We start from the raw sequence: 21,189 nt of genomic DNA on the forward strand, positions 1-21,189 counted from the left end.
ACAAAATGTCCTTGAACAGAAAAGTGCCACTTTGATCCCTCCTAGCAGGGAAGAAAAGTTCCCTTTTCGAATAGGTGATGTGAAAACGTGATTTTTTGGCGTTTTTTGCGTAATGGTATGGAACCCTTCGTGCGCGAGTCCGACTCGCACTTGGCCGGTTTTTTGGAACAGTTGTTTTTATTTTTCTTCCATACAAACTTGCAAGCCGTGACAGATTACTGCACCGCGACCTTGGTGCGGTGCGGCGCACGTATCAATAGTGTAAGGTGGTCGCCGTACGTGCGTTAAGGACGCAGCTATAAGTTAGAGTGAGAAAAAGAAATTTTGACCGCACCAAGATCGCGGTGCGGTAGTCTGTTATGACTTTAAATATCCAACTGTTTGGAAAGTTTCCGCAACTTGCACATCCATAAGGGCCCTCCACACTCATGCGCGAATCACGGCGCGAAGCCGCGAACGCGAGTGTTTAGTTCCCTAATCAGCAAAATCGACTCCACACTCGCGTTCGCGGCTTTACGCCGCGATTCGCGCACGAGTGTAGAGGGCCCTATAGACCACATTATTTGCGTAAGCTAGTACAAACTCGGAGTACACTGTACAAGTAACACGCAAGTAATTCGCACTTTTGCTTGCTCTATCTACACGCGCCATGAAATCGTACCGAAACGAAACAAAACGCAAGCTTTTGCCAAACATTGTCAAGGCTTGTGATTGACGTTGACGTTACAATTTACTATGATATTTGTGATTACGAAAATCCTCCGAAAAGCGAGTAAAAATTGACTGTTCGCAGAGTAATTATTTCCCTTAAATTGTGCAAGAAGTCAGCATTATGATTATGTGCAGAACCTGCCTTAAAACTCCAGCGGAGAAGCATATTTCGGACCTGGAAAATGGCATAAAAGAGGGCAACCAAAGCTGCTTCGAAATTATGATGTTTTGTTTAAATATCGAGGTAAATATTTGATTGTAACCCTTTTCAAGGACGCATTTACAATTGTTACATGTTTTCCTTTATTTACAGGTTACCCAAGACTCCAAAATAACATCAAATTTGTGTGCCAACTGCTATAGAAAAATTATATCGTTTTACAAGTTTAAGACTCTGTCTCTGAAAAATGATTTATATTTGAAGTCTCTGGACCCAGTTGTACAGTTGGAAGATCAGAAACTGTCTGTGTATGTGGATGAAAACGGAATTAAACATGAGAATTTACTAGATTCTGACGACTTTGGGCCAATCCTGTTAGAGGACTGTGATACAGAATTTAAAGTAGAAGTAAATGTTAAGTGCAACAACTCAGACGAAGAAGAAATAGATTTTAAGGATAACAACTCTTATGACGATTTAGAAATAGATTTTAAGGATAATAACTCGAATGACGATGTAGAAATGGATTTTAAGTGTGATGAAAATATATCAGATAATGTGAAGGCAGATGTAAACCAACAAAGTGAACAAAAAGTTAAACATAAAAACATTGTAAAAGATACTAAAGAAAATGGTAAGAAACATATTTGTGACGTTTTCAATCAAAAGGTACCACATTGTCGCTTAACATAAGGATTAAAATTGCATACGAAAAACCTGTTGGAGCGTCCTTATGGCAAGCGACAATGTGGTACCTTTTGCTTGAAAACGACACATTTGAGAAAACAGTTTGAGATGTGATGTGGATACATGTACATTTTTATTTATCATTTATAATCATTTTCCTATTTACAGCATCCAAAAAACTTGGCCGTCGCAGAAAAGATAAATCACAAAAGAAAGAAAAATGGAAACCACAGCGGCAAGTGTGTGAGGAGTGCGGCAAGTCGTTCCTTAACCTCAAGGAGCATGCCCTCCAGCATCAGCCCAAGGAGGGGCACCAGAAGCTGCAATGCAAGGCTTGTCCCAAGACTTTTTTCAGCATTGGGGGCAGAAGAAAGCATTATATGGTGACACATTTAGGGTTCAAGGAAAAATGTGACATTTGTGGTAAAGGTGAGCTAATACTACTATACAGGGTGGATTTTCTTATTGGGTCAGTGAGGGCAGCTACCAGATTCCGTGCTGCTATGCAAAAACGGTCTTGGTTAGAATCCCGGTAAGGGCATATATTTGTGTGATGAGCACAGATATTTGTTTCGGAGTTATGGGTGTTTTGTATGTATTTAAGTATTTGTATATTATATATATTGTTGTCTGAGTACCCATAACACAAGCCTCCTCCATGGTAAGCCGTGGGACTTTGTCAATCTGTGTAAGAATGTCCTATAATATTTATTTATATTTATTTATGTATTCCAGAGGTAACAGGTTTGAAGCATCATAAGAAATTGGTCCACAACCCGAGTGCCCTACCCTACGGCTGTGTGCAGTGTGAGCGCCGCTTCATAGGGAAGTCCGCGCTGGATGCACACATGGTCACACACACCAAGGACCTGCCGTTTGAGTGTGATGTGTGCCAGAACAGATTTGCCTCTAAGAACTCTGTGTCAAGGCATATGTAAGTTATATTTTAATACTATTATTGAATTTACTTGTTTTAAGTGATATTATGGATCTTAATTAAGAATGTGCACATCGAATAAACTTTTTTTAAAGTAACACTTTATTGCAAACCAAGTAGTAAAGGCTTGGAACAAATTACCCTCAGAAGTTGTGAACTCTGCAAGTGTTAATCAATTTAAAAATAGACTAGACAAACTATGCTAACTGTGCTAAGTGAACTATGATTTAGACGTACCAGCATCAGCTGCCTGTCTAAAATGAAATAATAATAATAATAGCTGTTGGGGAGTGACGACCCCACGGACCCGAGTGCTCCAGAGAGTCGGTCAGGGTCTCCGTTTCCGGCGTGTCTTCGTCGGTCGGAGTGGACCCCAAGGGGACCCGCATGACTCTCAGCTCTGGCTTGCCTTCATTGGTCGTCCAGAGGGGAGTCGTAAGAGCTATATGCTCCAGGGGTGGAAGTGAAAGATGCATAAGACGCGAGTTGGCACAGTGGCTGTTAAAATCAGTCACTGGGTAGAAAGCGGCGCACACCTCTCGACACCCCTGAGCCGCTCACACCGGTGTTGCTCCTGGTCGTCTTCACGACGGCAGTTTCAGGGGCCCATCTAGTAAGCGGCAAGTCACCACCTGCCTCGATAACGTGTGTTAGCATTGTTATGGCAGGTGTCCGGACTTCTTTTCAATAGCCCAGTCTCATTGTCCACCCAAACTTCAATCCATAGACCGGTATACTGTTCACTTTTTCTACAAAAGTCCCAATGCCTGCTGCGACCGGTTCATGGGTGTCTATTGTTGCACCTGTGAACGGGTTCCAGCAGGCGTTCTACATGACATTAAAGCTCTCCAAGGGGCCTCTACGTGTTGGATCTATATCCCCACGCAAGCCCATCAAAAGACCGGGATTTATATAGGCCCGTGAAATCCGAGGAGATAATAATAATATAAATAAACAAGTAATTAAGAGACAAAAAAGTTAAGCTACCTACTTAATTACATGACAGGTGATTATGTAAGTTATACTGAACAGCTTTTACTATAAGGCCAACCCCGAAAACACCAAAAAAATTATCATATATGAAGATGTTTTCAATAGACAGGAAGGTTTTTTTAACCATTTCGTGGTTGGTCCCATAGCCTCCAAAGGCCCAGCCATACAAATGAAAAATCCAAAATTTGCCACTGAAATTTGAACCTACTATAGGTTAGACAAGTAGTTGATTTTGCATTGTTTGAAAATTTAACGAAAAGTGTAAAAGCGACTGTTCCAATTGAATATGATTTAAATTTCATTACATACTATTAGGTAGGACTTTCAGGACTTTGGGCCTTGGAGGATAGTAAAAATTGTTCAGTATGACCTACATACTCACATGTCAGAATATTGTTGGTACACCCACACTCTGTATAAAACAAGGCATATACAGGCGGTGGTTTTTTTACCATTCAATATAATTATATTAAATTACAACTTTGTTTCCCCAGACGGCACGTCCACGAAAAAATTAGATCACATCACTGTCAGTTTTGCTCAAAAGCTTTCTTCAAGATAGAACACCTGAGAGCACATGTAAGGTAAGCATTGCAGGAGTTTTAACACACATTTAATATAGACGCAAATACCACGATTTGTATTGAAACCAAGCGTGCCTACTTTTTCATACAAAATTACGCATAATATAATTTTAAAATTACTTATCTGTGATAGGAAATATGTTCTTGCCTTTGGGTGCTTCACGAGAATCGGTTAAAAATTGCGACCAGGGCCGTGTTGCATAATATACTACAACTAATATTACAAGCGGAACTCTTTTTCTAATAAGTGGAATTAGAAAAGGAGTTCCGCTTGTAATATTAGTTGTAGTTTATTATGCAACACGGCCCTGTAGAGGAGAACATCCAGACATACAAAAGCAAAACTGACGCTACGTTCAATTATTTAAATGTGGTATTTTCTATAAAAAGGGACCTTATTGTCGATGGCGCTTACGCCATTATAAACGATGCTCCGATATAAAAACAATGCCGCGCGACGCTGTGCGGCGTAAGCGCCATCGACAATAAGGTCCCTTTTCATAGGAAATGCCCCAAATATGAATTTGTTCAGGTCCCACACGAACGAGCGACCGTATAAATGCGAGGAGTGCGGGAAGGCGTTCTCAACGGCCCACTACTTGAAGCAGCACACGCTCATCCATGGCGTCAAAATGTTTCAGTGTCAGCACTGCGACATGAGCTTCGCGAAGCGGGGGTAAGACCCACCATTTTTTTTATTTTTTTATATTTAAAAGGCACACTAAACAGACAACAGTCAACATTGTTACAAGGAGTACTTAAGTGGGTAGGTATTACATAAGAATGCCATCCAAAGTAAGCATGCACAGCAAGAAAAAATAATAACGAGCAAAAACTATCCTAAAATTATAAAAAAATATCCAAAAAACTACTCAATATTACACTAAAGTACAAATTACAACATTTCACAAGTACTTAATTATTACATCAAATTCAAATTGCTTACTATTATTGGGAAATGTGATGATGTCCGAGAACCCTCACAACCTGCTTCCTAAATACTGCCTGCCGTGAGTCGAAAATTTCAATATCTCTGTGTTTGAGTACCAATTCATTATTTGTACACTCACAGGCCAATTCGAATGTGCACCTGACATTAAACTGATATTAGAATGATATTGGAATAATTTCAGTTAGCTGCCATTCGCTAGTTCATTTCGCTCTGACTTGTAATAGTGCTAGCGGGGACGCCCAAGTAGCACAGTAGCTGTATAGCAGCCGAATAATCTCTGGGTAACTGATTATCTCTTAGCCAGTCATGATTCGGCTGCTATACAGCTATCTGTGCTACTTCCGATATTAGAATGATGTTGAAATCATATAAGTTAGCATTCGTGCGTTCATATCGCTCTGACTTGTATTAGTGTTAGCGGGGGACGCCCGCGCGAATGACAGTTAGTGATGATTTCAATTTCTAATATCGGTTTGATTGCAGGTGCACGATCAAATAGGGAGTATTACTGCGATGTCCTGCCGCCAGAGTGCAGCACTAGTGCACATGCTAAACCATAGAGTAACATACATACTATGCCTTAAACACTTTTTTGACATGTTTTCACTATGACATTGATGCATCAAGGCGGTTTGTTACAACATCGAAACGCTGTCTGTCTCTCAATCGCTCTAATATGGAAGAGTTATAAGCAGTCTCAGTAGCCTATGGACGCCTGCAACTCCAGATTGCAATTGCTTTGCACCCGAGCTACCATCCATCAGAGATTACACTACTTTAATGATGGTTGTCGCAGGAACTTGACGACCCACATGGTGAAGCACACGAAGGAGAAGCGCTACCCGTGCGCGTACTGCGGCGTGCGCTTCGGCCGCCCCGACCACCGCAACCGGCACGAGTTCACCGCGCACAAGAAACAGCGCGCAGCCGACTGACGATTTTGTTGCTATGGAATAAGACTCCAAATCGGGCGGCAGTTGTGACACAGGTGCAGCTTTAAATTTGTATTATCATTATCAACATTTTATTACAATGAATTCTCTACATTTATGAGATTGTACTTGATTTCAGATAATTTAATTTCGCTGGTCTTGGAACATCTTGCAGCTGATCCGGGTCAATGACATGATCCATTACAAAGGTAGGATAAAACAATGCACAATTCAATAATGGGGTTGGCAACAGTCAAAGGTTTGCATAGATGGCGCCATCATAGCTTGCCCCTTTTTCTATGAGATTTGGCTTAAATTTTATTTATTTATTTAGACTTTAATTTCGGACAACACAGATCCAGGGCAATAAAAAAACAAAACTTTGACACAATTCTAGGGATTGACAGGGCAAGCTATGCTGGCGCCATCTGCTAAACACTTCGACCGGCCAACCCCATTCTAAGAATTCAAGAGTTTCTTAGACTGATCGTTCAGGAATCAACCTTTCACTTTCTATTGCGGCATCACATTTATAAAGTCGCAATAAGCTCAATAAGATCAAAATTTAGGATGGGGCCCATCTCATTAATTTAGTCGGGCCTCAGATAATCTACCTGTATATAGTCTGTCCGTTTTTCCAAAGATAGATATAACTCCGTTATAGATGGATACAGCCTAAGAAAAAACATGCCTCGAAAATCACGAATATTTGATTCTCGATCAGATGGCGCCACTAGCTTTGTCCTACTCTCGTATAGGGCCGTTGACGGTTTCGTTTGTTATTTGACAATTTTTACGCATATCAGTAAAAGAACATGGGTCAAAATCATAAAAATAATTAATGCAAATAAAAAAAAAACATTTATCCATATACAAATACATTTTATCGTATTTTTATAAATCTTCGTTTTAGTTTTAAAGTGGGTCGATAGATGGCAGTGAATTTACTGGGGTTACAAAATTTACTATGACAGTACCGCTCTAGTATAAGTTACTCTATGGTTTTTCTAAGACCAAATACACCATAAGTAAATTTATTACAAACTCGATCTTAGAAATCGACAAGCCATACCAACATTATAAATTTATATGTGCCATTTTCAACCAAAAGGGTACTTATTGTCGCTTGTCAGTAAGGCGCTATTTCCATATAGCTTCAGTTAGAAATCAACCTTATCAACAAGCGACAATGTGGTACCTTTTGATTGAAAACGTCACATATTTAGTCACATTCGTTAAATTCGTTTCTCGTCACTCTCTTTTTTGCTCTCATAGGCAATTTGTCTCTGAATACATTCACATCGCAGTTATCTTTTGTGGAACAACTCTGTAACATTAAGTAACATATACGCATACCTATGTATCTAGTAGTAGTATCTACTCACTGTTGCACAGTATTGCTTCACAAAAATAACTGCGATGTGAATGCATATTTGCTTCTAAGTTCTAAATTAACTTACCTATTCTTTTTTAGGATTATTCAAGTCGGGAAAAAAACCAATATTATCATCATCATGTCAGCCGATAGACGTCCACTGCTGGACATAGGCCTCCCCCAAGGCTCGCCACTCCGACCGATCCTGTGCCGCTCGCAACCACCGAATTTCCGCGACCTTCACCAGGTCGTCGCTCCATCTTGTTGGAGGCCTACTGACAGCTCGTCTTCCGGTACGCGGGAAAGTCGGGAAAAAACCAATATCACATTATACCAACTACTTCTGTTACTCCTGACAGTGACCGAGGACAACCATCTTGCATCTGACAGAGTGACTGAGGACAACCATCTTGCATCTGACAGTGACTATGGGATGAAATCGACTGTGTTCTTAATTTCCTTTTTAGAAATCTATTATTTATTATTAAGGCATTGTTACTAACAACATTTTTATGGGGCCCAGGCCTGAAATAAACGAATATTTAATTTAATTTAATTAATCTAAATTTTATGAGGACATCGACTGAGTATATCATCTCAAAGAAATGTCTCAAAAAAGTTAATGTATGTAAATGTGTTTTTTTTGTTGTAAAATACAACCTGTTTATTCTTCCTTCATAATATATGAATTAATGAATATGTAGTTTAGGTTGCTGAGTCTGACCCATTAAGTTTTAAATGAGTTTATTTAGAATGTAACTATCACGGGTCGCGGCCTTGGTGAACAGTTCATAAAGATATTTTTTTCTGTGTGGGCAAAATAATCAAGTAGGTATAGTATATAGGTAAAATAACGTCCAATGATGGTTTATCAACTTTAATAACAATATCAACAATAGGCAGGTAGTAGCGAAATTTCTCAAATCTATACTTTTAACCATGTTCAGAGTGTTCTATAGTGTGCATGGTCTATGATCTTTCCTCTTCGGGATCTTCGTTTTTTTATATCAGGGTTCGATTTTAGGTCCGTTTCTATTTGGCTTAATGATAACTGACTTAGCTGCAGTCCCTAAGTATGCCAGATGTTTATTATATGCTTACGACCTAAAGCTCATTTATGGAGTGCAGCAATTGCCCGACTGTGTGTCTTTGCAGGAGGATATTGACCGCCTTCATCAGTGGAGCATTGACAACAAGCTCCTTTTTAACAAATCAAAGTGCTCCGTGATGACTTTCAGCCGTGCCAATAGTCCCTTATACGCCCAATACCTGCTAAGTCCTGATCCCATAACTCGTGTCGAGTCTATACGTGACTTGGGTGTCATCCTCGACACGCAGCTCAACTTTCATGAGCACATGAAAGCGTTAGCCAATAATTGCTACCAGAGGTTAGGGTTTGTAGTTCGGAATGCGCGAGATTTTGATGACGTCAGGGCTATTAAATTAGTGTACACTGCGTTAGTTCGGAGTAAACTTGAAGCTGCCTCGGTCGTTTGGAGCCCGCATGAAGACAAGTACGTCCTGCTTCTGGAAAAAATCCAAAAAGCCTTTCTGCGGTTCTTATATAAGAAGATTCACGGGTATTACCCATATTTGTACCCATCAAAGTTCCTGCTTGGCGTTTTGGGGTTTAATTCCTTAGAGGTAAGGCGTAACTACGGGCTCTTGACTACTGCATGTAATGTCTTACGGGGGAACTCGGACTGCCTTGAACTGGTTGCACAGCTCGTACGCCTGTTCGTTCCATCTATAGCTAAGGCCCAATTTAATTTACGACCGCGAAGTCCTCACCTATTTTAGCTGTGCCTAAAACGCGCACTATGTCTCATGGCAAATCACCACTTGTCCGCGCTCTACAATATATCAACGCGCTCCTCGCATCAGCACCGGAATGTGATTTATTTGCAAGTAGTTGGATGGATCTGTGTAAAGAATGTCTGTGAGGCGATGGATAAGCGTGAATCATCTGTTTTGTATTAGTTTTTCTTTCTTACATTTGTTCTGTTGTCCTTTCTAGACTGTATCATGTACCTAGTTGTATAAATACTTTCTGTTATAAATTTCTCAGTTTATTAGTTCGCTGTAATGCTGTGTAAATTTTTTGAATTAATAAAAAAAATAAAAAAAATATATCAGGAATTTTCCATTACAACAATCTAGGTTTTCAGCCTCTTAATCGCTTGCGCATAGGCCTCTCTAGTACGTCACTTGACTGGATCCTGTCCCGAGTTAACTCACCCGTCCACCCATCGCTAACTTCACCAATTTGGCAAATAATCCCCCGCCGAGAGAAATTCTTAATTTCAAGGGATACTTAGTAAAATGTACAGAGCTTTGGACTTGGACAATTTCTTCTAGATCAGTGCTTCCTTTTTGGGAGTGTCAGCTCTTGACTGTGGCGCACTTGCCTGAAATAGTACAAATTGTTATTTGTTATGCCAGTTATATGTGCCGTTTTCAACCAAAAGGGTACTTATTGTCGCTTGTCAGTAAGGCGCTATTTCCATATAGCTTCAGTTAGAAATAAACCTTATCAACAAGCGACAATGTTGTCGCGACGCTCTCATAATGAACACTATAGACAAGCAAATATACAAGACTACCATAATATTTAATAGTCCAGAACGCCGCGACAATAGGAATAAATGGTATTGTATGTGAGGGTTGAGGAGTGGTTAGTCCTACCTCACAGTCCAGTTGTAGTCTTGATAATCTGCTTCGCTCATCTGCCTTATGCACCATCTGTGGTTAAAAGGGTTTATATGAAATGACGCATCACTAAGTGTCTACCACTAAGTATGAGAGTTTAAACCTCTATCTTTTATGTCTATATATTTCTAAGGATGATGGCATCTTCCATCAATCATAAATAAGAGTTACATAATATCTATTAGCTACTATAACATGTATGAGTACCATCTCACTAGACCGGATGAAGGCTACCAAGTGCCAACCACCTGTAGCTGCACATTTACAATCATAAGGGGGGCGCCTGGCGGCCGAAGCCGCCACCCTTTCGTGCTAATAAAGGAATACATAGCGACCGTAGTCACCTCTGCACTCCTGCACGGGATAAAGACGCCCACGCCCGTCAACGCCCTCTATACGAGAGTAGGTCAAAACTAGTGGCGCCATCTGATTGAGAATCAAATTTTCGTGATTTTCGAGGCACGTTTTTTCCTTAGACTGTATCCATCTATTACGGAGTTATATCTATCTTTGCAGATAGTGATTGAGAGAATTTTGCATATATTTTAGTTGGCACTTTTTTTTAAACCACTAACATTTATTGAGCTATAGTTATTTACCGATTTACCACAATTATGAATAAGAATAAAGATCATTTATTTTTTTAGCTAAAGGTTACAGACATTCCAGGGGTCTCCGCACTAGGCAGTGCCAGACTGCCTGTATCGCGGGGAACCAATTACAATAAGGAGTGAAAATTTCCGATAAAAAAGCTTGAAACCCCCCAAACTTCTATGCATTTGACATTTTGAAAGACCTCCATCTACACTAGCGCCCCTACCGGCGAAATTAAACGCGGTAGCCCTCATTACAGATACAGGATACCTGTGCAACAACGGCTAGTCGAGTTTTAAACTGTATCGCGTGATCAATTTATTCGGCTTTCATATTCTTGTGTATGGTAACTCGTGTCGCTTGAGGTGTTGTTGGCGGCCGAATTATTTTACAGATGGCGCCAGCATAGCTTGCCCTGACAAGCCCTAGAATTGTGTCAAATTCTTGTTCTTTTTTAGGGTTCCGTACCCAAAGGGTAAAAACGGGACCCTATTACTAAGACTCCGCTGTCCGTCTGTCTGTCTGTCACCAGGTTGTATCTCATGAACCTTGATAGCTAGACAGTTGAAATTTTTACAGATGATGTATTTCTGTTGACGCTATAACAACAAATACTAAAAACAGAATAATATAAATATTTAAATGGGGCTCCCATACAACAAACGTGATTTTTTTGCTGTATTTTACCGTAATGGTACGGAACCCTTCGTGCGCGAGTCCGACTCGTACTTGGCCGGTTGTTTTATATATTATGGCTTGGATGCCAGGCCCTTTTAAGCCAAATCTCATAGAACAATGGCGCCATCTATTATGCAAACCTTTGACAGTTGCCAACCACATTGACTGTATATGAAGATTATCATTACAAAATATTTACCTGTGCCACGTCAGGCCGAGTTTCAACTGTAACTTTTGAAGAGATTGCAACTCATTCTGTTTTCATATTCTTGTGAATGGTGAACTCGTGTCGCTTGAGATGGTGTCGGCGGCCGAAGCGCATGTCGCAGAATCGACACGGGTAAGGCTTCTCCTTCGTGTGTGTTCGCATGTGGTCCTTTAGGATCCTGAAACGCCCAATGAGATCCTTTGAGATTAACCATGTTTCGCTAAGTCTGGCAAAACAATTGGTCAGTAAAAACAGGCAGCCAATTAGAAAAAACCGGCCAAGTGCGAGTCGGACTCGCACACGAAGGGAACCCTTACGGAATAAAACTGTAAAAAAAATCACGTTTGTTGTATGGGAGCCCCATTTAAATATTTATATTATTCTGTTTTTAGTATTTGTTGTTATAGCGGCAACAGAAATACATCATCTGTGAAAATTTCAACTGTCTAGCTGGTGACAGACAGACGGACAGCGGAGTCTTAGTAATAGGGTCCCGGTTTTACCCTTTGGGTACGGAACCCTAAAAAGCGCAAAGGACCAAAATTATACCAATGTAAGTACCTAAACATTTTCTACTGACTAATTAGTTTACCAGACTTCCTTACTTCATTGGCTCATAGACCCAAAAAGGAACTTGGACAAGAGAACGCCAGTCCGCGCTATTCTGAATGATGAAACATTCGTCCGGCGCCGGCTTCCCAGATACCGCTGGAGTGACGAAGCCCTAATAGACCTGTCCGCCCTCGGAGTACCAAACTGGCGTGAACTTTACCAGACTAGGTATACAAAAAAAAATGGCGGTCTTACGCTGATATCTTGAAGCTCTTACTGCACACTGTACACGGGTACTTCCTGACGTCACTGTGAATCACAATCATGTGTTTTCGAAGTGTGCCCTGTGTCTTGAGGCCTAGGCCGCACTCCTTGCATTTGTATCGTCGCTCGTCAGAGTGCGAGCTGCGGGACAAAGTGTGTCTTCAGTCGTAGGGTATACAGTTCTAAATATGGTGGAAATGAAAAGAGCGGCGCGAGCGCGAACCACCTGCACCCCGCTCGTACCGCGCGCGCGTTGAGCGACTTCAGCAAAATGTAGATGAATAAAGAAGGCTTCTCGCTATCCGCCCCTCTGTCGCTAGAGTATGTATACTATGTATGAGTGATAGAGAGGCAGATAACGGTAGACCCTGTTTTGAACGTCGGCGGCGGCGGGCGGCGAGGCTTACGGCTTACACGACTTACAACGCCCCGCTGCCCGCATTGCCGCCGCGTGCGTCCAATCCGTGGCCAATTTTAACTAATTTTTTATAATATATCAGTCCTTTCTTACTATCAGCAGTTATTTATGCACGCAAAAGGAGGGGGAGGGGATACGTTTGACGCCAATGTCTGTCTGTCTGTGGCATCGTCGCTCTCAAACAGATAGACCGATTTCGATGCCGTTTTTTTACGTGAAAGTTAAGTTCTTAGTTATGTTTGATAACAATCGATCACCTCTTTTCCAGAATGATGTAAGGTATTTTTGGCATAAAATGGATTTTTTGTCATAATGCATAGTGGGTATATAAATTAGACTACTGTGTTGGTACTTACTCCATATGATCAATAAATGGTTGTTTATCGAAAAAAGTCTTTGAACAGATTTCACATTGATAATTCTTTTCATTTAAATGGTACTTCCGTCTGAAATAAACATCACAATTAATTAAACTAATAATCAAAATAACAGTTAAAAAGTTATTTTATAAATGTAATTTATAGTCAGGTGAGGCACAGCAAGCAATTAATACTTTAAAATACATAACAATTTTATTTCAGTATCTTGGAGTTGATAATGAATATTATTTATAATTAAAATAGTAAAAAAACTGATTTAAATGGAACTTACATATGTTTTGAGACAATATTCTTAAAACGGAACCTCCTTTTGCATATATCACACTCATATGGAAGCTCAGGCACACCAACATGCTTGGCCATATGTTTATCAAGCGCCGAGCGGCACATGTACCGACGCTCGCACAACACACAGCCATATGGTAAACTTTCCCGATTATGCATCATCATTATGTGTCCCTTCAGATTTCTGAACTCTTTATTACAAATATCACATACAGATTTGCTTACATCAGTTAAGCCTAAGTGGATGTTACGGTAATGTTTATTTCGACCTGGTTCAGTATAAAAGAGCTTCGGGCACAGCTTACACTGCACCATGAGCCTCTCACCCTTTCGCCGATGAAGAAGGGAATGAACCTTAAGGTTACGAACGGACTTGCCACACTCCTCGCACACTTGCCGCTCTTCTTTAACCTTTACTTTTTTGGGACGTCCGCGTTTTTTGCGTACTGGTGCTAGACAAAAGGAAAAGGTGTTACCTAGTGTAGAGACATTTGGCCCTATGGTTGACTGGTACCGCTCTACTATATAAGCTGTTACTTATGTAATTCAAGCAATTACATGTCTAAACTTGAACCTAGTTGATTCCTTTAACGCCCAACCTCACATAGCTTAGAATAGTTTTAGGGAGTCTACTTTTAAAAATCAAGTATGTTTAGATATATAAAAGTGCAGCAACAGCACACTAATTCTTATTGGCATTTTTAGTGCCTTTGCTTTCCTAGGACAGTAAAGATTTAGAATTTATGTAAATGCTATGTACACAACAACCACAAATCTAAATTGTATTAGTAGAATCATAGTTTTTACCACTTTCTTTACAATAATTTTCATATTTAACCTTCTGTACCACACTCAACGGCTCTTCATCTGACTCGGAATCTTGCAATGTATCTTCATTCTTAACATGTATTTTTGTATCTTCTAATGGCTTGTCTTCCTTAACCTCCACTTCTATTTTAAATTCTGCATTGTTTTCTACAAGACTGGGGCCAAAATCATCAGGATCTAAGAAATTCTCGTGTTTAATTCCGTTTTCATCCACGTACACAGACAATTTCTGGTCTTCCAACTGCACAGCTGGCTCCAGAGACTTTAAATATGCATCATTTTTCAGGGATAAAGTCTTAAACTTGTAAAACGATATGATTTTTCTGTAGCAGTTGTTACATAAATTTGTTGTTATTTTAGAGTCTTCGATGACCTGTAATTGAAGTAAAATATATAGTAAGTTGGTGATAAACCCGTCCTTGAAAGAAAAAACAAACCCTTACACAAATATTTACCTCTATATCTAAACAAAACAGCATAACATGGAAGGAGTTCTTGTTACCATCTTTTATGACCTTTTCCAGCTCCAAAATACGCTTATCAGCTGGAGTTTTGAGGCAGGTTCTGCACATGTTCATACTTTAGTATTTCTCGGTTAGAAATTGAATAAAAAAAGCTAAACCATTAGAAAATAACTTATTTAGCCGCCGTAAAGTAAAGCACAACACAACACATCAACAAACTGTTTTGACAGTGACAAACTTGCGTTTCGTTTCGCACACACGCGTTGATATTGAAATGTGATTTGGGGGATTTATGGAGCTTATACACGATGCAAGGAAGTTCTGGTGGATAAAAATGAGTACTTTACTAGCATAAATATAGCACAACAGTATGCGCATGCGGTGTTTCTAACTGATAATTTTTTACGACTTGTGTTTCAACGGAATTTGGAAATTATTTTTTAACGAAATGAGAATTAGGGCTGATCGTAGCAACTATAATTGATAGATATATTCACGTTAATCAACAGAAATCTTAACCCTTAAATGCATAATGATGTATATATGCATCGTATATTTGATGGTCCGTGGCTCAATATGCAGCTATCCAAAATCACATTTATTACTTTTATACAGCATGACACATCTATTTCAATTTATTAAAAAGTTATACAAAAAATCATGCATTTAAGGGTTAAACTTTCCATACAAACAATATCGATTAGCACATAGCGGTGGTTATTTTACTTGCACTGTAACTGGAGCAAGCTACTTCACAGGCTACTTGCGCAAGCAGAAAGCTCAAACTTGAATCACATTCTTCGTCGCTCTCTCGCTAGACCTATAGAGAGGCTGGTAAAGAATATGCATAATCTATATACACAGGCAAGAAATTTCAATGTTTAACTTAAGTCTGCAATATTCACAGGCGACATTTTCTTTGTATGAGCTAGTTTACCTAGTTAACAATATATACCATCTACTTTTTCGTGTAGGTCCAGAAACTAATGATTCGGGGGTTGGAAAAAATTGATATACAAGTTTAAAATGATTGTTTATTCGTCTTTTAGCTGCTGGTGCGCGGTGAACTCGTGTCGACTGCGATGGTGCGAGCGGCCGAAGCGCACACCGCAGTAGCGGCATTCGAAACGCTTCTCCTTCGTGTGGGTCACCATGTGGCATCTCAAGTTGCTGAAACAATAACCAATACTATGACTGCCTTCCATTAGACGGTCTTCATATTGGATGCGGATCTGCACGCCGCTTGGGTGAGGGATATTGCTATATACAGGGTGGCCAAAAAATAAGTGCCTTCCCGTTGCCAGGGAGGTTTTAAGATTATATACTACTACAATAATCCTCATAGACACTTCTTTAGCAACAGAGTGGTCAACGCTTGGAACAAACTCCCAGAGGATGTAGTAGCGGCCCAAAGTGTCAATGAGTTTAAGAATAAATTAGATAAGCACAAAGCAAATTCTACTCAACACTGAGAACTCGGTTTATGACTCTGGATACAGGCATTATCAGTTGTTTAAACTGCCTGCCTGCATTACAAATAATAATAATCATATACTGAGCAACTTTTACTATAGGACCAACCACGAAATCGCGAAAAAAAAAATTTACCCTCCCATAGAAAATGGACCAGCCAAAATGTATGAAACAGACAATTTGTTTTTCGCGATTTCTGGGTAGTAAAAGTTGCTCAGTATATACCCAAAACCTCCCTGACAACGGGAATGCACTTATTTTTTAACCACCGTGTGTACCTAGTCGGCTCATAAGTTCTGTCATATACATAGTATCAAATAAAATCAAAAGTTTAAGTTTATTCCGTATAATTTGTACAGCGTTTGAAAGCTTATAAACTAGAGAATCTAAATGTATAAAATTTATTCAAAATGACCGCCATAATTATCTACACAGGCTTGAAGTCTTCGTGGCCAGTCGTCAATGGATTCACGCACCACTTTCATGTCGATATTGGCCACTGCCGTAGCAAGAGATTTTTTCAGTGAGTCTAGATTTGCATGAGGTTTTGAGCACACCTTTTACTCTAAATACTGCCATATTTTATAGTCTAAAGGATTAAGATCTGGGCTAGAGGAGGGCCAATCTTCATGCCGTATAAAGTCGATTTTATTGGAGGCGAGCCAGGCTTGTGTAGACTTTGCCTTATGGGCTGGAGCAGAGTCCTGCTGGAAAACCCAATGCTGGTTTAGAAACATCGTATGGGATAGTGGTTTCACAATATTAGTCAACACCGTGTCTTGGTACACTTTGGCACTAGTTTTTACTCCTTTCTCACAAAAATGCATACTAGTGACGCCCGCATAAGAAACTCCCAGCCAAACCATCACAGATGAAGGGTGATGACCTCTATGAATACGGGGAATGCTATTAGACGCTTCTTTACTATTGCGAGCGTACACTCTATTATTTTGTTTATTACAGTTTTCTTCTATGTCAAAAATTTTCTCGTCCGAAAACAGTATACAACGGTGCTTATTTTTAGCGTACTTCTTCAATAAAGCTTTAGATCTTTTAAGCCTTAAAGCTTTAAGCCGACCATTGAGAAGATGGCCAGTTTTTCGTTTATAAGCACGAAGTCTCAGGTCTTGATTAAGCACTCTTTTCACCGTGTTTTTGCTCAAACCCATCTGGAGGGCCATAACTTTTTGTTTCCTAGCGGGATTTCTGGCAATGCGTGCCCTAATTGCTTGTACAACCGCTGGAGTCCTAGCTGTACGCGGACGACCGCTTCTTTTCTTGTCATTTAAACTAGAGACCCCACTGTATCTTTCTATGGTACGATACACAAATCTTAGAGAGAATTTTAAATTTTCAAGTAGCTTAAAAATTTTAGTCGGCGAGTGACCACAACGATATAGTGCAATTATTGCGGTACGGCTATCTTTAAGCGTCCACTCCATGTTGAAGAAAACAGAAAATTGCAAAATTATACTACTCAAATATTTAATAAAGATTCGAAATTCAAATGCAGAACGGTTTTTGTTTTAGGAGTTCCAAATTTAAATTTTAAAGGCCAGTGACAGAACTTATGAGCCGACTAGGTATATGCATAGCGATGTATTGCTCACATCATATCGGAGTGGCCTGCGGATCCGCATGATAAGTATGATACAGAGCTAGAAAATGCAGTTTAGTCAATTAGTCAAAAAGTTGAAAAATTACCAACGCGTGTTTGGATATTGTTTGATCCTTAAAATGCCGGTTTCGAATAAGATCTGTCTAATCTAATGCTTGCTAGCGAATCGGTACGGGTATAATGAAGATAACAGCTAGAACTGACCATGAGATTAAATTATTCGACAGTATCAAAACCTTGCCAATAAATGATCCATATTTAAAGATATGTTTTTTAACGATTGCAGCGCCATCTGCCTTTTTTAATAGTTATAAAGGCAATAAGGTTCCAAATAAAAACAGGAAAATTTTATATGGTGGACAAGGATATAAGGTGATATAACTGTTCAAATTGTCTGTAAAATTTACGCGAGATTTCGAAATGTCTTGCTGCATAATTCGCACGGGAACTCCTTGTCATTACGATGGAGCAAGCAGTGACGCCTCAGCGTTTCCCTTGTCTTGAGGGCTAGGCCGCAGTCCTTGCAGTTGTATAGCGGCTCCTTAGAGTGCGTCCTGTAAGCCAAGCCGGTATGTGATAAAAACAAATAAGACTTTTAACGCAAATTGGGGTTTGTATTACACATGGCGCTAGTGTAGGTTTCCATTACAATCCTGCTAATAGTGTCAAATTGTTGTTCTCTTGGAATTTATGACTTAAGAGGGCAGTCCTTTAAGCCAGATCCTATTTTCATAAAATAAAATAAAAATCACCTTAAAAATAGGTATGATAAAAAATGCTTAATAAATGTGATCACCATCGATTACTGAATTAGAAAAACTGGTTTCTGATCACTGATTAAATTTCACCGCGTATATTATATCACAGACTACATACTAATAATTATATATATTAGAATACTATGATACTTACTCCATATGAATAATAAATGGTCGTTTCTCGAAAAAAGTCTTAGAACAGATTTCACATTGATAATTTTTTTCATTTAAATGGAATTGCCGTCTGAAACAAAGATCATAATTAATTAAACTAATAATCAAAGAAACAGTTACAAGGATACTATTAGTATGTTACATTAGAATAGAAGATATAACTATTTTATTTTATTGTCATTTATAAATAAACTAGAACCTAGAACCAAAACTCATTCAAATGGAACTCACATATGTTTTGAGACAAGATTCTTATTGCGGAACCTCCTTTTGCATATATCACACTCATATGGTATTTCTGGCACGCCAACATGTTGGGCCATGTGTTTCTCAAGTGCCGAACGGCACGTGAAACGGCGGTCGCATGACACACAGCCATATGGTAAACTTTCCCGATTATGCATCATCCTTATGTGTCCCTTCAGATATTTAACCTCTTTATTACAAATATCACATATAGATTTTCTTACATTAGATAAGCCTAAATGGATGTTACGGTAATGTTTGTGGCGACCTGAATCAGTACTGAAGAGTTTCGGGCAGAGCTTACACTGAATCATCTGCCTCTCACCCTTTTGTTGGTGAAGAAGGGAATGACCCTTGAGGTTACGGACGGACTTGCCGCACTCCTCACACACTTGACACTCTTCTTTCACCTTTCCTTTTTTTGGTAGTTTTACTTTTTTGGGATGCCTCCGTTTTTTGTGCACTGCTGCTAGACAAAATTGAAAATAAGAATACAAAAAAAGCAGTTAGTCACATCACCACACATAGTGATGTCATATGAAGCATATGGTACCATTGTTGCGCTTATAAATTTTGCTATGAAATTTGTCAAATTTTCAAAAAAGTAAACCTTAAATACAGTTTTTAATGTTTACTTTCACTTTTCCCGAAATTTAGTTTTGTTTTATATATCGAGCACATGTAAAAATTTACCAGCGCAGCAATTTTTAGAGACTGCTTTCCTAGAACAGTTGAGATTAAGATAAATTGGTGCAATAGCACCACACAACAACCACAAATGTAAATTGTAATGTATTTTATACCATTTTCATTATAATCATTTTTGACATTTTCATATTTAACATTCTGTACCACACTCAACGGCTCTTCATCTGACTCTGAATCTTGCAATGTATCTTCATTCTTAACATGTATTTCTGTATCTCCAAATGACTTTTCTTCCTCAATCTCTACTTCTATTTTAAATTCTGCATTGTCTTCTAAGAGACTGGGGCCAAAATCATCAGGATCTAAGATATTCTCATGTTTAATTCCGTTTTCATCCACGTACACAGACAATTTCTGGTCTTCCAATTGTACAGCTGGTTTCAGAGACTTTAAATATGCATCATTTTCCAGAGATAGGGCCTTAAACTTGTAAAACGATATGATTTTTCTGTAGCAATTGTTACATAAATTCGTTGTTATTTTAGAGTCTTCGATGACCTGTAATTGAAGTGAAATATGTCAAGTTGATTGTAAATGAGTCCATGAGAGAAAAAACAAAGCCTTACACAAATATTTTTTACCTCTATATCTAAACAAAACAGCATAATGTGGAAAGAGTTCTTGTTGCCATCTTTTATGACATTCTCCAGCTCCAAAATACGCTTATCAGCTGGAGTTTTGAGGCAAGTTCTGCACATGTTCATCATTTAGTATTTTTCGGTTAGAAATTGAGTAAAAAAGCTAAAATATTGATAATTCAGCAATTTAAACACAGTAATGCACAACACATCAACCATTTTGACAGTGACAACTTGCGTTTCGTTTCGGACAAGCAGCTTCTACACGATACAAGTAAGTTAGTGGTTATATATATACTCTTTGGTAAGTTCTGGTGGATAGACGGAACTACTAGCATAAATTGAGCACAAGCAATATTATGCGCATGCAGTTTTCTTGACTGATTATTATTTTTACGACTTGTGTTTCGACGGACTTTACAAAATAAAATTAATATTTTTTATTTATTTTTGTGCTCGATTTAACAAAATGAGAATTAGGCCCCATTCGCACGAGAGCTTTTTCAACGCGCGTTAATAAAGCGCTTGAATCTGCCCGCACGCTAAATTCGATTTAAAGCCCAAGGCTTAATGTTGAAAATCCAACAACGCTTGATAAAAAGCGCTATCCACCGTGTGAATAAATACACACGTTTCCATTTGTGTCATTTAAACGCTTTTTTAACGCGCGTTGAAAAAGCTCTGCGAATGGGGCCTTAGGGATAATTCACGAAGTCAACAGAAATCTTAAACTTTCCATACATACAATACACACAACACATGGTGTTTGTAACTGGAAAAAGTAAAGACTCAACTACTTGCGAAGGCAGAAGTCTCAAGCTCGTAGAGCACACACACGAGCAACTTTTTTTTGTCTCTGTCGCACTTTCATACTACCCATAGCTAGTTAAAATCACGGATTTAGATTTTTAAAATAGTTGAGG

General features: G+C 39.1%; 3 protein-coding genes across 4 annotated transcripts; 1 reads left to right on the forward strand and 2 right to left on the reverse strand.

Annotated features, from left to right (window-relative positions):
• Positions 1 to 767: 767 nt before the first annotated feature.
• LOC134744035 (zinc finger protein 728-like) lies at positions 768 to 6,007 on the forward strand. The gene is made up of 7 exons (XM_063677673.1): positions 768 to 955; positions 1,025 to 1,505; positions 1,727 to 1,987; positions 2,294 to 2,492; positions 3,983 to 4,072; positions 4,605 to 4,748; positions 5,821 to 6,007. Exons 1-7 carry the CDS (start codon positions 833 to 835, stop codon positions 5,957 to 5,959), a joined length of 1,437 nt encoding a protein of 478 aa, XP_063533743.1. The 5' UTR covers positions 768 to 832; the 3' UTR covers positions 5,960 to 6,007.
• A 5,511-nt stretch (positions 6,008 to 11,518) lies between these two features.
• Positions 11,519 to 20,495, reverse strand: LOC134744038 (zinc finger protein 846-like). 2 transcript variants are annotated; one of them, XM_063677690.1, is made up of 6 exons: positions 20,270 to 20,495; positions 19,784 to 20,186; positions 18,966 to 19,449; positions 18,715 to 18,804; positions 12,328 to 12,477; positions 11,519 to 11,698 (listed from the first exon to the last, which is right to left on the reverse strand). In XM_063677690.1, exons 1-6 carry the CDS (start codon positions 20,393 to 20,395, stop codon positions 11,563 to 11,565), a joined length of 1,389 nt encoding a protein of 462 aa, XP_063533760.1. In that variant the 5' UTR covers positions 20,396 to 20,495; the 3' UTR covers positions 11,519 to 11,562. The 2 variants fall into 2 exon arrangements, with proteins under 2 accessions (XP_063533760.1, XP_063533761.1); XM_063677691.1 differs by lacking the exons at positions 11,519 to 11,698; positions 12,328 to 12,477 and adding exons at positions 15,743 to 15,881; positions 18,210 to 18,356 and having other exon boundaries at positions 20,270 to 20,493.
• LOC134743854 (uncharacterized) lies at positions 14,180 to 14,895 on the reverse strand. Its single transcript, XM_063677479.1, has 2 exons — positions 14,703 to 14,895; positions 14,180 to 14,620 (listed from the first exon to the last, which is right to left on the reverse strand). Exons 1-2 carry the CDS (start codon positions 14,823 to 14,825, stop codon positions 14,195 to 14,197), a joined length of 549 nt encoding a protein of 182 aa, XP_063533549.1. The 5' UTR covers positions 14,826 to 14,895; the 3' UTR covers positions 14,180 to 14,194.
• Positions 20,496 to 21,189: the final 694 nt, after the last annotated feature.

The sequence above is a fragment of the Cydia strobilella genome, chromosome 9 (assembly GCF_947568885.1).
Source record: "Cydia strobilella chromosome 9, ilCydStro3.1, whole genome shotgun sequence".
NCBI lineage: Eukaryota > Metazoa > Arthropoda > Insecta > Lepidoptera > Tortricidae > Cydia > Cydia strobilella.